At 43.8% G+C, this 17654-nt stretch overlaps 1 protein-coding gene across 1 annotated transcript in view; it reads left to right on the forward strand.

The window, feature by feature from the left end:
• The window catches only part of Erich6b (glutamate rich 6B), a 48272-nt gene that overhangs the window by 13104 nt on the left and 17514 nt on the right, over nucleotides 1-17654 (forward strand). The window contains exons 3-8 of the mRNA XM_077795470.1: nucleotides 2914-3056; nucleotides 8020-8079; nucleotides 11029-11151; nucleotides 12303-12370; nucleotides 16095-16231; nucleotides 17584-17645. Of these exons, the coding sequence (XP_077651596.1) occupies nucleotides 2914-3056; nucleotides 8020-8079; nucleotides 11029-11151; nucleotides 12303-12370; nucleotides 16095-16231; nucleotides 17584-17645 (593 nt within the window). The remainder of the gene's footprint in view (nucleotides 1-2913; nucleotides 3057-8019; nucleotides 8080-11028; nucleotides 11152-12302; nucleotides 12371-16094; nucleotides 16232-17583; nucleotides 17646-17654) is intronic.

Below are 17654 nucleotides of genomic sequence, written 5' to 3' on the forward strand. Positions count from 1 at the left end.
ACTAAGAAAAGCCCAGGACCGGATGGGTATACAGCAGAGTTTTACAAAACCTTTAAAGAGGAACTAACACCAATACTTTTCAAGCTATTTCAGGAAATAGAAAAAAAAGGGAGAACTTCCAAATTCATTCTACGAGGCCAACATCACCCTGATTCCGAAACCAGACAAAGACACTTCAAAGAAAGAAAACTACAAACCAATATCTCTAATGAACCTTGACGCAAAAATCCTCAATAAAATTCTGGCAAATCGGATTCAAATACATATCAAAAAAATTATACACCATGATCAAGTAGGATTCATCCATGGGATGCAAGGCTGGTTCAATATACGGAAATCAATAAATGTTATTCACCACATCAATAGACTTAAAAATAAGAACCATATGATCATCTCGATAGATGCAGAAAAAGCATTCGACAAAGTACAGCATCCCTTTATGTTCAAAACTCTAGAAAAATTAGGGATAACTGGATCATACCTCAACATTGTAAAAGCAATCTATGATAAGCCACAGGCCAGCATCATTCTGAATGGAGAAAAATTGAAGGCATTCCCTCTAAGATCTGGTACAAGACAGGGATGCCCTCTCTCACCACTTCTGTTCAACATAGTCCTCGAAACACTGGCCAGAGCAATTAGACAGACGAAAGAAATTAAAGGCATAAAAATAGGAAAAGAAGAACTTAAATTATCACTATTTGCAGATGATACGATTCTATACCTAGCAGACCCAAAAGGGTCTACAAAGAAGCTATTAGAGCTAATAAATGAATTCAGCAAAGTGGCAGGATATAAGATCAACACGCATAAATCAAAGACATTCCTGTATATCAGCGACCAACCCTCTGAAACGGAAATGAGGACAACTACTCCGTTCACAATATCCCCCCCAAAAATAAAATACTTGGGAATCAACCTAACAAAAGAGGTGAAAGATTTATACAATGAAAATTACAGAACCCTAAAGAAAGATATAGAAGAAGACCTTAGAAGATGGAAAAATATACCCTGCTCATGGATAGGCCGAACTAACATCATCAAAATGGCGATATTACCAAAAGTTCTCTATAAGTTCAATGCAATGCCAATCAAAATCCCAACAGCATTTCTTGTAGAAATAGATAAAAGAATCATGAAATTCATATGGAATAATAAAAGACCCAGAATAGCAAAAACAATACTAAGCAGGAAGTGTGAATCAGGCGGTATAGCGATACCAGACTTCAAACTATACTACAGAGCAATAGTAACAAAAACAGCATGGTACTGGTACCAAAACAGGCGGGTGGACCAATGGTACAGAATAGAGGACACAGTAACCAATCCACAAAACTACAACTATCTTATATTTGATAAAGGGGCTAAAAGCATGCAATGGAGGAAGGATAGCATCTTCAACAAATGGTGCTGGCAAAACTGGAAATCCATTTGCATCAAAATGAATCTGAATCCCTATCTCTCGCCATGCACAAAAGTTAACTCAAAATGGATCAAGGAGCTTGATATTAAATCAGAGACACGGCATCTGATAGAAGAAAAAGTTGGTTATGATCTACATACTGTGGGATCAGGCTCCAAATTCCACAATAGGACACCCATAGCGCAAGAGTTAACAACTAGAATCAACAAATGGGACTTACTCAAACTAAAAAGTTTTTTCTCAGCAAAAGAAACAATAAGAGAGATAAACAGGGAGCCTACATCCTGGGAACAAATCTTTACTCCACACACTTCAGATAGTGCCCTAATAACCAGAATATACAAAGAACTCAAAAAATTAGACAATAAGATAACAAATAACCCAATCAATAAATGGGCAAAGGACCTGAACAGACACTTCTCAGAGGAGGACATACAATCAATCAATAAGTACATGAAAAAATGCTCACCATCGCAGTCAGAGAAATGCAAATCAAAACTACCCTAAGATACCATCTCACTCCAGTAAGATTGGCAGCCATTAGGAAGTCAAACAACAATAAGTGCTGGAGAGGATGCAGGGAAAAGGGCACTCTTGTTCCTTGCTGGTGGGACTGCAAATTGGTGCAGCCAATTTGGAAAGCAGTATGGAGATTTCTTGGAAAGCTGGGAATGGAACCACCATTTGACCCAGCTATTCCCCTTCTCGGTCTATTCCCTAAAGACCTAATAAGAGCATGCTACAGGGACACTGCTACATCGATGTTCATAGCAGCACAATTCACGATAGCAAGATTGTGGAATCAGCCTAGATGCCCTTCAATAGACGAATGGATAAAAAAAATGTGGCATTTATACACAATGGAGTATTACTCTGCATTAAAAAATGACAAAATCATAGAATTTGGAGAGAAATGGATGGCATTAGAGCAGATTATGCTAAGTGAAGCTAGTCAATCTTTAAAAAACAAATACCAAATGACCCCTTTGTTATAAGGGGAGTAAACAAGGACAGGGTAGGGACGAAGAGCTTGAGAAGAAGATTTACATTAAACAGGGATGAGAGGTGGGAGGGAAAGGGAGTGAGAAGGGAAATCGCATGGAAACGGAAGGCGATCCTCAGGGTTATACAAAATGACATATAAGAGGAAAGGAGGGGTAAGACAAGATAATACAAATGGAAGAAATGATTTACAGTAGAAGGGGTAGAGAGAGAAAAGGGGAGGGGAGGGGAGGGGAGGGGGGATAGTAGAGAATAGGACAGACAGCAGAATACATCAGACACGAGAAAGGCAATATGTCAATCAATGGAAGGGTAACTGATGTGATACAGCAATCTGTATACGGGGTAAAATTGGGATTTCATAACCCACCTGAATCAAACAGTGAAATATGATGTATTAAGAACTATGTAATGTTTTGAACGACCAACAATTAAAAAAAAAAAAGAAAAAGAAAGAAACTGACCACCCCTGTGTTCCCCTCTGACAGGAGCCCAATGGCCAGCACCTCTCAGGCTACCTTTTATCATGGTGTCCCACGTTCTGCCACTGTCTCTGCCGACTCGGAACAAGCCGAGGTTTCCATAAGACACCAGGCCAGTCAGACGAAATGGGCCTACGAAAGCAGGTTGGGTAAGGAAGGCTGTACCCTGCTGGGGTCCCATCACCAGGCTCCCTGAGGCTCAGGAAAGAATGGACTCACAGTGTTTCCTGTGCCTGGGGGACTGTGTCCCATGCTAATGGTGTGACCCTGCTCCCCGGGTCATCCCAAGTCATATATGCAAAAGAAGTTAATGTCTCCATGAGCACTGCCACCCCTTCCACCCGTTCCAGGCTCCCTCTGCGCTGAAACAGATGTCCTCCCTCAGTCTCCTCCCTTGTATCTCATCAGTCTTCCTGTCCTCGTTCTACGTGGAACAGGAAATCTTTCCCTCCGGGACACAGGCCATTTCCTTCCCAGATTAGAGACAGGTTCCCCGGTGCGATAGGCCATATCCAGATAATCATGAGAACAGCGAAAGCGACTAAAGTCACCTCAGACTCTGTCTCAGCGTGCGGTCGAAGCCAGCCCTGACTCTGAACCAGGCAAAACCATCTGTACCATGAACTTCCATAGCTACAACTGGGAGACACACAGGAGAGGGTTCAGCAAGATTGCACTGGGGGTCTTAATTCTCCATCCAATTAAGCCCAAAGGCCCTCCACTTAGGGTCCTGGGGATGGAAGACTGAACAGCATTCCTCACCATGATTAATCATTTAAGTCTGGCCTTAGTGGGATCGATCCATCACTGATTCACAGATTTATTTCACATCTGTAGTCATGGCAGCAATAAATTAGATTCCCTGGTTGCCTCACCTCCCTGCCCCCAACTGTGCCTGCTAAATTTTGTAGCTCAAATATGGTTAAATGAAATTAGGAGCCAGAAACCCTTTAAGGAAGAATGGAGAGGCCGAGGACAGGCCCAAATGAGCCGGTGCCTGACCAGGAGTGTTTTACAGGCTAAATGGTTTCAGTTGGAACTTGTGTCAGCATGTATGCCCTGGTGAAGCCCAAGAACTGGAATCATTTCAAAATCAGGAAGCATGACAGCTGGGGGAAATCTGAGCATTCATCTAGAAATTCGTAAGCAGGACTCTGAAAGTCATTTCCTGAGTAATTGCCTATGAAGTGCCAATGCTAAGCTCGAAAGGATGTGAGAGAGGAGAGAGGGGGAAGAATGAGGCTGGATGTGGGAAGAAAAGACTCAGGCCTGAACCTACCACTGTGAACCCACCCCAGAGAGACCCTGCTGAGACCATTGCTTTATGTGCTGTGTTCACCCATGACCCTTTTGTATTTAAGCCTAGTATTTAATTTAGGTTGTCTGTATTTAATTTAGGTTGTAAGTACCACATGTATTTGATCTGGACAGGCAAGTTTCACAGCCGTCTGTCCTACCAAAACTGAGTCCCTTAAAGCCAACACAGGTTGAGTGTCTAGTAAAAGTCAGGCCTCCCATCATTAATGTCTACTGATCAAATACTAGGACATTGGCAGCCTGAGACAAAGGTGTGGACAGTGTTGGAACCTCCAAGTAGGGCACAATGACACACCCAAGTTCCTGCAGTTCCTTTGGGGGAAGGTCATGAAGGAGTGCAGGGAAGGTCACCCTAACATGTAGCACTCTGGTATGCTGATTGTTTTACGTTACAGGAACTTAGAGAGCAGCAGGTGCAGTAGAGCCTTGGCCATGATGCCGCCATATTGGCCTTGAATCCAGACCCTCTGAGGAAGAGAACAATTCCCTCTGGTCCCTTCCATGAACCTTCATTAGCTAAACTCTGCAGGAAGAGAGGCTGAAGTCTGTCAACTCACCTCGACAGACTTTTGTCATACACCATTGTCTTCTATTTTGGTCTCATTCAACATTCCAAAGAGAACCATTTACAATCCATTGTCTATTCTGCAGGCCCCAAGGACTTTGTCCCAGGCCACAGTGTTTCTCCAAGCCCACTGGGTACCCCTAGAAACAATATACCCCTAGAAACAGTTTCCTCTTGAGACTGTCTACGTTCCCCATCTGCCCCTCTATGGAAACGGGGGTAAGCAAGTTTCTGAATCATGGACTAGGGGTTACATGTTGTGATCTCCTCTGTGCATGAGAAGTTTGTGGCTCTTTTCTCTTGGGTGTGTCTATAGTCACTTCCTGACTGTGAACCTTCAGAGGGTGAGGGAAAGCCTTGCCTTTTGCTCTTACAATCACTACAGCAGAAATCAAAACTAAGGAAAAGCAAGTCCCTAAAACTCATGGAACTTACTGTCCCCTTCTGCCTGTGGCTTATAATTCATCGTTCTGGAGAGATTTGGTGGTAATAGGTTCGTGATTATGTCTAGTCTGTGGAATGGAGCCAGTATGATGGAATGACAAGGCACAGGTATATTTAGCAGTTCTCAGAGCCTGGGTCACTGCCTCAAAGGCAGGAGTTTATGGGCCAGCAAGCCAAGCTAGTTGAATAATGCCATGGGAAGGAGTAGACCATCTCCAGCCTCCCAGCCTCCTGGGTCAGGGACCCCAGACCTGTGATCCAGGCTTAAAGACAGGGAAGGCTGCAGGCGAGCCAGCCAGCTGTGTTTCCTGCCAAGCTGTTCTACATACAGATTTCAAAATGGTTCCAGGTCTTACCTCATCAGAGTATGTATCCAGGGAGCACTGAGGAGGAACATCCATCTTCCAGCTAGTGGTACAAACACTGTAGGAAGGGCAGGGGATGCAGCCAGGAAGCATGGGGTCCCAGGAAGGTCAAGGGTCTCAAAGTCAAGAGGAGGGGAGGAAAAGGGCACTCTGTCAGTGTATTAAGGAATCCTAAGAGTAGCAGACACAAAAAGGAATCTGCTTTAAGATCAGGGCAGAAAGCACCCATGTATTTGTTGGAGAAACACAGGAGACCATGACAAAAAAGCAACCTAAAGAGCTGGTAGTGCAAGGCCACAGCAGCAAGAGACGGCTGCTCCAGGAGGCCTGGGTCTGCACAGCCACACCACGAGATGCTTGCAAAGACGGCCGCCCAGCCTTTATCAGAATCCCTGCCTGCAAGGACTTGAAATCTTCCTTCTTAACAAGATCTCCAGAGAATTCTGGGGAACACAACTGATAGAGAACTGAGAACTCTAGCTTAAGGTGAATTTTGTGGGTGTCAGTCTCCTGTTTCCAAAGCATTTTTCATTATGGGATTGTTCAACCCCAGTGGGTCAGAAACAGAGTTTTACATGGCACAACAGGACTGTGAGCTCAATATGGAGCAAAATCTACCCAGATAAATCCTTGAAAGCTATTACTCGAGAGGGTGGCAGGTCTGATGGGGAAAGAATGCTAAAGGTACAGGAAATACCTTGTGATCCATATGAGGAGGCATTCGGGAGAACCAGAAGGACTATTTATGGCCCCACGTGTCCATCTATCTAGATACAAAGCAGGATCATAAACAAAGGAGAACAGGAATTACAACACCAAGCATTATATCCATGCTCACAGAAATCCTCCAGATTTAGTGCCTGGCTCATAGGAAGCACCTATAAATATTTGTTAAATACTTTTGAAATTGTTGTTGAACTCCTCCTCTGATTCAAGATTGGATAATGGATATAAAAAGGTACATCCTGTCCAAATAAATAGTCTTGGTAGAAAAGGGGCTATAATCAGAGACACTATATGTATAGAAAAGTAGGTAAGGCTAAATGAAAGTGGGGGGGCAAGTGATCCTTTAAGCCACCTGGCAAGACAGAGAAGAGGAAAAGCTCCCCAAAGTGCAAAGAGTGTGTAAGCACAGATTTTCCTTTAGAGAACTTGGATTTGAAAGATCAAGTGAAGCAAAGAGGATGTTCCTGACAAAGAATTGTAGAAAAATGATTCTGAACTTATTCTTAGTGTCAGGAAAGCTGAATCCCAGGATAAACATTCTTACCAAAAAATAATAATTATAATACTAAAGAGAATACAGGAGGCAACAAAAGACTTTGAAAATGTGATTGGACCAAAAAGGTTAAGGCAGAGCCACCTTTGACACAGCGTGGATGAGTGATGCAGAGAAAGTCAAGTTCTTCAGTGGCTGTTGAATTTTCACTTCACTGTGAAAGTAAATTATCTTCAGATTGGAAAGAATGCAACAAAATCAGGTAGGAAGTTTCAGAAACCAAGGATTGATGGGAAAATCAGAAGAGACTAGTTAACCCTAGATAAAATATTCTGCAGATTATAGAATGAAAATAATTGAATCATGTTTCTGGGTTTTGAGGCATTATAAGACATAAGGCAAATGAAATGAAAGTTCACTTTCACTTTTTTGTTAGGACCTGCTTCTCTACTACTCCTAAGAATGAAATGTAGGTTGTGTGTGTGTGTGTGCGCGTGTGTGCTTGTGTGTGTGTGTGTGTGTGTGTGTGTGTGTACACCCATGTGTCCACATGTGTTTGGGAGTACAAAGAGGAGGTAGGATGGGGCAAAGGATAAAAGGAGCTAGGATCACAAAATCACGGAAAACACAGAACAAGGATAACCAAGAACTTACAAAGTTTTTTTTTAAAAAAAAAAAAACACACAGTAGCCTCCCAGGGCTAACTCAACCAATTGATATCAGTCAGTCCCCACTACCATGTTTCCCAGCCAGCCCCCATTATGCACCTCTGAGAAAGCTCTTGGCAAAGAATGCCAGAGATGCCCACTTGCTACCATGATAGGTCACACCCTACTGTGTGTCCCCACGGTCTTGATGCCAGCTGACTCCATAGCAGGAAGGGTATTTCTAAGGTTGCTCCCAACCCCAGCCATCCTAGAGACCCTGGGGACCCAGACTAGCCCCACAGTGACCATAGGGGAAAGCCAGAGAGAGGTTACCTTTTCCACCACTGATTTATGGCAGTCCTTGTTCCCAGAGACCAAGAGGGGCAGAGGGAGTACCCAATCCATGTCCATGGAGCCCATCAGCCCTGGTTCTTCCCCTTCCTTGATGAGCCCGGAGAGAACCTCAGATCCCAAATGTCCAACATGAGCCCATGGGAAAGCATGATTAAAACTGTAATGCTCCATCTTCTTCTGTTTTCTTTTTCCTTTTATCAGTTTTTATGAAGCCTGAAATAAAACCAGATGAAGACACCTCCATGAGCTCTTATTCAGAAGGTACAATTTGTAATGGTTTTGATGACCTGTAGTAGTTACTTATCCATCCACAGAGTTAGCCTGCTCCCAGCCAAGCAGAACCTGCTTGATCACGGCAGACTGAGGCAGCCTTGATCAAGGCCAATGGCCAAGGCACTATCTTTGGAACTTAGTGTCAAGATCAAGGCTCAGATAAGACATTGAACCAAAGAGGCAATTGCTATGGCATTTTGAAAAGGAAGGAAACAACATTTATGACTGGAGTTAGGAGGGAAAATAATGAACTATCCATATGCAGTTCATTCAATGACATTAACTGTATACCTATATATACTGGACAGGATATAAAAATAGAAAAAACCATCTCACACTCTCAGAATTTAAACTCTAGTGGTCAAGAGACTATTTAGTGAGCATAGGCCACAGGCCTTGACCTGCTCAAGATCAAGGAAGTCTCTTATTCCAAATCATGTGGTCTCCACTCTGTTCCCCCTGCGATTTAGGAGGTGATTTTAAAATTGATTCTCTTGGGGATTAAAGGGTCCCATTTAGTTCACCATACCATACAACCTGTTCATAATGTTGCCCATTTTTTTTCAGTGAATGTTGTCTCTGGATTGCAGCCAGCGGATATAGCTTGTAAGTGTCCATCAAAATCTATCTTCCTGCAGAGTCTCCTAGGCTGGGGAAAGTGTCCCAGGTGAATGGTTCCTTTGCTGTTTGTCCTGCTGTCCTGCTTGTTAAGTCCTAGAAGGACCTGCGGACATTCTGGGCACACAGCCTCAGAACCCCCAAAACAAGAAATGAGGAAGACAGAATGATGGGACAGGCCCTGAAGCTCATCTTCATACCTAAAAGCTCTGGAACAAGAGCCTCTACATTAAAAGATGGTTCAGGCTATTGTTGGGTCCCCTGAGGTCTAGAAAGCAGGACTTGACTGCGGTGTATGCACCCTCAGATAGACTCATCCAGTGGCACCTTGGTAGCAAATAACTTAGAACTCCTAAAAATTTTTTAAAGATTTATTAAAGCTTTATTAAATGTTATTAAGGCATGTCTGGTAATTCTAGAGGGGAAGGACAGGGGAGAATCCTTATGGTGCAGAATTCCAACTTGCACAGCACCACCACAAAACAAAAGCCCACAGGAACCAGACCCATCCTCATAAGGAAACAGTTTAAGAACTATTACCTGTTGTACTGGAGCATGAAACTTAGGGGTATTCTTACACACACACACACACACACACACACACACACACACACATAATTCTACCCCCTATCCCCATGACTTATCAAACAGACTCGAATTCTGGACTATGCATGCCACCCACATCTCTGCAACCCCAGAAGGTACTTCTGAATACAGTTTTCTCTGTCTTGTTCCATTTCCAAGGATGTTCTAGAGAGGTGCTGCTAAAATGTTAATGCACAATGCAGTCCCCTGGAGACCTTGTGTGAATGCAGATCCTGAGTCGGTAGGTCTAATATTCTTCCTCTCTAAGCAGCTCCCAGAAGCTACTGCTAATCCACCAATCACATTTTGGGTAGCCAGACTTTAGAACAGCTTAAGGATTTGTGCATGTCGCAATGGGAAGCCCAACTGGTGTCCCACCTGCCTAGGTCAACAAGATCACATGAAGGGTGCATGGGGTGAAAAGAGTATTGAGTTTCACTTGGGTGCTTGTTAATCTGTGCTGATTGCTCATTTCTCAGAGCTGGCCCTTGGGCTAGTCACTTCACTTCTCTCCTCCTTTTCTTCATCTATTGTCAAAGAGAAAATCATTTAATGGCATTTGTTAAAGCATGAGACAGGCCAAAGTAATCAGACATCACTGGGAGCTGGAAGAGCTGAGGAACGTGATCAGATACCTATAATGGTCAGATCCTGAGGGTAGGGGGTTCCTACTAAAGTGGTTTAGCAGGGTTTTTGCTAAAACTGGATTTTGCGAGGAAGTACACAGACAGGCCTAGAAGACTCAGGAGCCTCAAGCAAAGAATTTTTGTCATTGTAACATGGGGACTATTGTTATCAGGGCAAATACAAACGGCTCAAACGTTTATCCTAAATTCAGGAAGTGCCATTGTGTTAAGTAAGCTTAATGAGGATGCAAAATCACTCTCAGAGAAGAGGCACTTTGAGTGAGGAAGAATTAAGATTTGTTCATAATCAGACCAGGAAAAAGACTCCATTCAGCGCAGAGTGTGTGCCAGGCATTGACCCACATTAGCACTGATACTCTGAGCCACCCTCAAGATGAGTCTTACTGTGCCCATTGCACAGATGAGGAGCTAGGGTGCAAGAAGGATGGGTGGTATGCCAGAGGTGGCTCAGGTCTCATAAGACAGAGCTACCACTTGAACCTAATCTGACACCTCCCCATGCTCTGTGAAGCCACTTCAGGAAGATAATGATCTCACCAGAGCAGAAGTAGATGGGAGGGGATCCCCAAAGGGTCAGTAAATTACAAATCGTTTTCTTCTCATTCAATTCCAGTTATAGCTCTGCTACTGCTTATTTGCCATGCTTAACTTGCCATGTTGACAAAGCCCATGGATGTTAATAAGCTTAATTATTACATTGAATCGAAGGCTTCTGAGCACTACTGTTCGGCATTCAGAAATGCCAATTTCACCTCCTTCCTGGATAAACACCCACTTTTCCTTCCTCAAATTAACTGTGCATTACTCAATAAAGCCTATTAAAATATAGCCCTCACAAATGATGGGGCTCTGGCTGAGCTGTGAGGGCCAGAGCCAGGCCCACTCCGGGGCAGTCACACAGAAGGCAGCACCTTACACTTGTGGCTTGCACCTTGGTCTCTTAGACCCCTGTCCTCCCTGTTCATTCACGTCACTCCTCTGGTGCCCCTCACAGGGAGCTTCCCCAGGGCTTGCTTGAATTCCTGTGGGTCCTTGTTGGATTTTCCTAAATGGCTTTTGAAAACTCCCCTGCTCCTCTCCCCGGCAGACATCGCCACTGTCACATTAAATACCCTAGTGGCGGAGATGTGTGTGCCACGTGTGGCCGCTGGGGTATTGTCAGATGTGGCAAGTGGACAGAATCCAGTGCAGACCGAGGCTGCCGTGGGAGGTTTGCAGACAGCCAGGCCCCTGGGCCTTGTGTCGCTGCACTCAGTGGAACTCTCTGTCCCATCCCATCAGGAGCCCAGAAGAGTCAGGGCTTTTCTTACTGAACCAAACAGGGAAGCAGGGCAAAATTAACGAGGGTGGGGATCACAAAGAATGTCCCCTCTCTGCCCACAAAGACATAATGAGGATGCAAAATCAGACCAAGTCCGTCAGCCCTGTGCCAACCTGGTGGGTTTTCAAGGCTCTCTGGATGTCCCCGCTTGAAGGTATCATCCAGAAGCTGAGGCAATAGGCCACTGTCATTTCCCTGGGGACCCAATTATCTTGTGACAGCCACTTCCCCCAAGCCCTCACCTCAGAAGCCACACCTCCCAGGGAGTAGGGAAGAGAGAGTCAAGTTGTAATTATCGATCCCACAATTCAATTTGCACCCCACTGCCCTGGAAGCTTTGGGCAGCTCTCCTGGCCCAGAGAGCCACCCACCACAGCTGACCTTGAAGAACAAAGACGTCTGCTATCTCTGGTAGACTTTCACTGACTCGCCTGGGGAGTCCTCTCTTCTGCTTTGACCAGCGATTGTAAACCATAGACCCTTCCAGAAACAGGCGATGGATGACAAAACTGGTGGAAGACAGATACATTCTGTGAGAGTTCCAAGAAAAAAAAATCATCTCCCTTTAGTTCCTCCCACCGCCTTCCAAGCCCTCTGAGGGCTGGCCTCGACTCTCTGTGTGCTCTCTAACTCCCCTTCTGTCCTCCTTCATGTCCAGCTCCAGGCAAACTGTGCTTTTTGTGGCAGTCTGTCTGTGAGTCTAACCACTCACCCCAGGGCCTTGCCCAGCCATCTGCCTGCTCCCTGCCTGACTTCAGCTGGGACTCCCTCAAACATCACTTGATCGGACTGACATTCACTGGACACAAGAAACACACCACACTTGCGTCCTTAAGTCAGCCACCGAAACTGGCCTTTACATTCCTATTTTATGAGTACTTCCAAGTTGGACTTTAGATAATTTAATGGATTTATTTAGTCTCATGGATGACTTAGGCATGTTTTTTAAAGGACAAGGGTAAATGTCATAAATCCATTTCTTTCCTATTTTGCTTTCCATTCCAATGACCTTCCTCTCGATGTGCCTTCCAAATTGAAAGCCTTGGATGAATGGGCCAGCATCATGGATGAGGCTGTGGACAAGGAACTTAAGGTCTACAGTGATAATGTAAGTTGGGTGAAGATTTGAGAGCACCTTCCTCCAAATATTAAAACAGGTGACACTCACAGGCTAGGCACATCCTCTGCATGGCTGCACCAGCCTCTGAAAGAGCAGGGCCCATTTGGCAGCCTTCCAGAATGTTCCATGAGACAAAGGGACTGAGCAAGAGAACTCCCCTTGCCAGCACCTTCACATCACAGGGCTTTGACACTAGAGGACGTTAGTTAATCAGGGATGTCGCACTTCCAGATTTGTGTTTATTTATTTATTTATTTTTTTGCTTTGGTATTTTGATTCAACCTAGCGTTTGAATCTCAAATCAAGTGTGCATGATTTCTAAATATTGAAATGGTAAAAAAGCTGTAAAATAAGTGTTTCAAGTCCCTACCTCCCAGAAATAGCTACTATGTTTTGCTCTTCATGTAGCCATCTGGAAATTTTAATGCACATAAACAATATAAATCATACATATCCATAAATTAGATAGTAATATACATTCTATCCTATAGCTTGCTTTTCCCTTCATTCCATTTTTAGAAATCTGTGGTGTTCCATTATATCTTACGCCAAAATTTAACCAGCACCCTACCAATAGATGTTTATTTCCAGTATATATACATATATGCATATACATATGTAGAGAGGGAGAAGAAATAAATTAAATATATGTTATTACCTGTGCAAGAATATCTAAAGAATAAATCCCTTGCAGTTGAATGCCAAATCCAATGTTACCTGCATCCTTAACTCGAATGGCACTGACAAATTTCTGCCCATATGTATTGTGCCACTTTCCTTTCCCCAAGAGGTCACACACCCTCACCCACCAAGGGACATCATTTGGTCCATCCAACAGAGTGAAAATAATGTCTCCTTGTTGCCTGGGCCTATCTTTCAATACAAAAGGTGCAGGGCATGTTCACATTTGTCGGTCACGTTGTGTCCCTTTCTGTGAAACGGCCAGCTTGTGTGTTTTGTCTCCTCTTCTATTGTGTAACTTCTTTCTCGTTTCTTCTGATTTGTAAAAACTCTTTACATATTGAAGAGCTTAATCCTTTTTTGGCATCTAGGTTGTAAACATTTTTTTTTCAGTTTTTTTATTCCAAATTTCTTCATGGTATTTTCCATGACATGGTCAATTTTCATGTTTAGGAAGGTTCATGGAACAGTTTTTTTTTTTCCTTATGACTACTGGGTATTGTTTTAGATTTAGAAAAGTCTTTTGGCTCTCAAAAAAATTATGATTTATTTTTCTAGCTCTCTAAGAGATCTTTAATATATACATAATTTGAAATGTATTTGGGGAAAACAGCATGGCATAGGGGATCTGGCCAAAGTTCCCAACAGTTAATTGAGTTCCTTCACGACTGACAGGATCAATTTTGCATTTTTAAAGGGCCACTCTGGTGGCTCTGTGGATTAGAGTGGGGAGACTGAGGACAGGAAGAGGAGTAGTTCTACAATATCAGTACACATGAACAAAGGGTGAAATCTGGTTGCTTAGGGCCATGTCCAATCCCCTGCCGTGACATAGGACAAACTTATCCTCTGTGGCCTGGGAAGCTGAAGAGGAGAAGAAGGGCTGGCATATATGTTGGGTAGAGTAGAAAGCTCCATTTGGGCACGAGTACCTGTAATACATCCAAATGACGTCCAGTTGAAACCCCGGAACAGTCCATCTAAATTCTAGGAGAATGTTCTTGGCTAAAGGCTTCGATTTGGAATCTGTATTGTTTGCTAAGGCCACAGTAACAAGTGTCACAGATGAAGTGGCTTAAACAACAGAAGCATATTGACTCCCAATTCTGGAGACTAAAAACTCCAAATCAGGACACTGGCAGGCTTGGTTCCCCCTGAGGACTGTGTGGGAAGAATCTGGTCCATACTTCCCTCCTTGGCTTGTAGATGACGTCTTCCCCCCACCTCGTATCACTTCCTGTCGTCTTACCTCTCTATATATCTCTATGTCCAAATTTCCCATTGTTATAAGGACACTAGTCATATAGGATGAGGGATCACCCCAATGGCACCATTTTAACTTGGTAACCTCTGTGAAGACCCTATATCCAAACAAGGTCACTGTCTAATACGAAGAATAGAACTTCAATATACGAATCTGTGGGAGAGGGGTACAATTCCGTCCACAACAGAATTCTTAGCATATAGTTGCAACCTGGGAAATAGAGGTGATTATAGGGCATAATTATTACTGTTATTTTTTTACTATCACAGATAGACAATACCTCCTTTCCCCCAAACACATAAAAACGTGACAGTGTTAGTTTGTTTTCCTACATGAGCCTATGAGCTTTTGGTCTGCAATTAGAAGGGCTTTAAATAAGTGAAGTGGAATCCAGTAAAAAAAAAAAAAAAAAGGTGATAGGGTTTGGTACTTCATCTTGTTTCTTATCTAAATTCTATAGACGGGGACTGAGCCCCTATGGTTAGAGTATAAAAGCCAGTCATGGATGGAAACCAGTTATGAAGCACATTGCAAAAGTCTGGACATGAGCCATGCTGCTCTAGAGTCAATGTGACAAAACTTGGCAACCAAGTTGGGGGATTCTTTCCTCTGTGATTTCTGTACCATTCAAGGATTGGGGCATGGACACCAGCATTATCACCCAACATAATGTATTAGTCAGCTCCACATCACTGTAACAAAATACCTGATACCAGCTACTTGTAAAGTAAAGACTTTATTTTGGCTCACAGTTCTGGAGTTTTATGTCCAAGATCAGGCAACCCCCATGGGTTTGGGCCTCTTGCAAGAGCAGCATGCCATGGCAGGAGCCTGTGTCAGAGCAAGCAGTCACATCTTGAGCCAGGAAGCAGAACAAGGGAGAAGAAGAAATAGATACACACAGTCCCTAGAAGGTGCTCCTCTAGTAACCCAAGCAATTCCCACGAATCTCCACCTTTTGCAGGTTCTGCCATTTCCTAATAATGTACCCTGAGACCACGCCCTTAAAAGGCGGGCTTTTGATAGACATTCAATATCCAAACCATAGCAGTCAATAACATGCCTTAGCGACGCAATACTTCTCCAAACAGCTTGGTAGGCAACAAGTAGAACCAGAGCAAGAGAGGAAGAATGGAATGAATGCCACTTGGTACCTGCAAGGCTTATTTTTGTGAACATACAAGTTCACACAAGTTCAAATTGCAAGGACCCATCTATGGGTCAGTCATGATAAGAAGCACAGACCTGAGTCAGAGGATCAAATTTACACAGTACAAAGGCAAGTCCCTTGTAAAGCCCTTACCTGGGAAGAATCTTTCAATGCAGAGCTGTCCAGTACAATGATGCTCTACTGCTCCACGGCTTCCCTCAAAGACTTCAGCCTTGATATTGAATAAACAAGCCACCCCTCGGAGATTGGCCATTTGGGGATCAGAGAACCCGTTACACTCTTAAAATGTGAAATCACTTTTACATTTTATAGCCGTTTTCAGAATTGAAAAAAAAGAGGATATTATATCTCAAAAGAGTTCTTGAGATACTGATATTACAAACAATTCGTAAGGCAATCGGGTCGGGGGACAAGAAGAGAATATAATGAATTCTATAAAAGAATTCTTGCTAGCCACCCTACTGCTCCCCCATTTTGTATCTTTTGAATCACATGATGAAATGTCACCTGGCACGTTTGGGAGTCCAAAGAAGGGATTAACTAATGAATCATTAATTTTCATTTTCTGGGGATTTCATTTGTGATCCTTTTTTTAGTTTTTTAGAAGATCCTATCAGGCAGTATTTAAGAGAATAGTCAGAGAAATGTATGCTGCCAATGAACTGGACGACGACCTTAACATCCCCCTGACTCTGATGATGGAAACTGAAAACAGAAGGAAGCTGGGGATGCTGTGAGTAACTGGAGAGGTGGGATTGGTGGTCTGTGGGTTTGGGGAGACAGGCGGTGACCGCAGGCAAAGTTGTAAATGGAACCACCAGGGGAGAGAGCAGAGCCTGGCAAGTCCCCTGGCAGGGAAAGCAGGCCCAGGCCAGGTACAAGAGCAACACACAAAGATCTCCCAAGAGCAAAACACAAAGCTCTCCCAAGCTCTCAGATCAGCAAAAGCAAATACCAAATAGCATCTGGGTAAATCATCCTGCCGCCTCGGTTCCATCTCTTCCCCTTGTAGCCTATAACAGAAGCTCATTTCAACCTGACTGTGCTCAACAAATATTTCCCCTGGGCTATGGGGATACAGTCATGTGTACCTCACAGCCTCACATTTTGGGGGATTCCACTTACTTGCAAAATATGAAAGGAGGAACATCCAGCCATTATAGAAAGGGCCTTGGAGCCCTCTGGCTGGATCCCTTCACTAGAGTTTAACACTTGTCTGCATTTGGCATCCTGCTCACAGGCTTCCACCTCGCCACACTCTGTGGTCCTTATTTTTTCCACAGGTGCCAGTTGGCAGAAATTGCTTTGATTCGGATTAGAGAGCTTACAAGTCAGACCAATAACATTCTGTACAAATGGGCCACCAAGATGTCATTCTTTGTTCCCCCACAGCTGCTTGTGTATAAATAGTAACCCTCTGCTCTCTGCTAGGTGACATAGTGTGACCCTTGCCATCAAAGGATGTGTGCTCACTGAGGTTGCTCTAGGTTTAATTTTTATTTCTCTTCGGGGACTAAAAACCTGTCAGGTCAACGGCCTCCTTTTCAGTTCCATTTAAGCTTGGGAACTTCACTCTTTCTGACACCTTTCCTTTCAAACGAACTCAGATCTGAGAACCAGGAAACCCAGCTGCCCTGGAGACCACCCTTATTTGAGGGCCCTTTTTAAAAAATATATATATATATTTTATTTAGAGACAGAGTCTTACTAAGTTGCTTTGGGCCTCACTAAGTTGCTGCAGCTGGCTTTCAACTTGCGATCCTCCTGCCTCTGCCTCCCAAGTTGTGTCACCCTGCTCAGCTTCAAGATAATCCTTGTTGAATTCTTTTTCAAGGGTTTGGGGGTCAGCCCATGTTCCCAGGATGAAAATCAGTAAGCCACCAGGCGGGAAGAACAGAACGGAAGCCAAAGGCCAACCTTTTATTCCTGAACATGGACTGGAAGGAAAGCTGGGTCAGACAGCAGAGCCAGTGGCTCAACTTCCCCCACCCCCACCCACAGGCTCTAGCCCCGCCAGCTCTGCGCATCATGACATGTACATTAGTGAGGCCCATGGTTTTCAAAGAGGATTCATGTTCCTTTTAGGTTGAAGGCAAATTTTGAAGCATTGGAAGACCCAATCGTATGGCTTATGAAGAGACATGAAGGTAAGCACC

Source organism: Urocitellus parryii, chromosome 2, assembly GCF_045843805.1.
Source record: "Urocitellus parryii isolate mUroPar1 chromosome 2, mUroPar1.hap1, whole genome shotgun sequence".
NCBI classification, from domain to species: domain Eukaryota; kingdom Metazoa; phylum Chordata; class Mammalia; order Rodentia; family Sciuridae; genus Urocitellus; species Urocitellus parryii.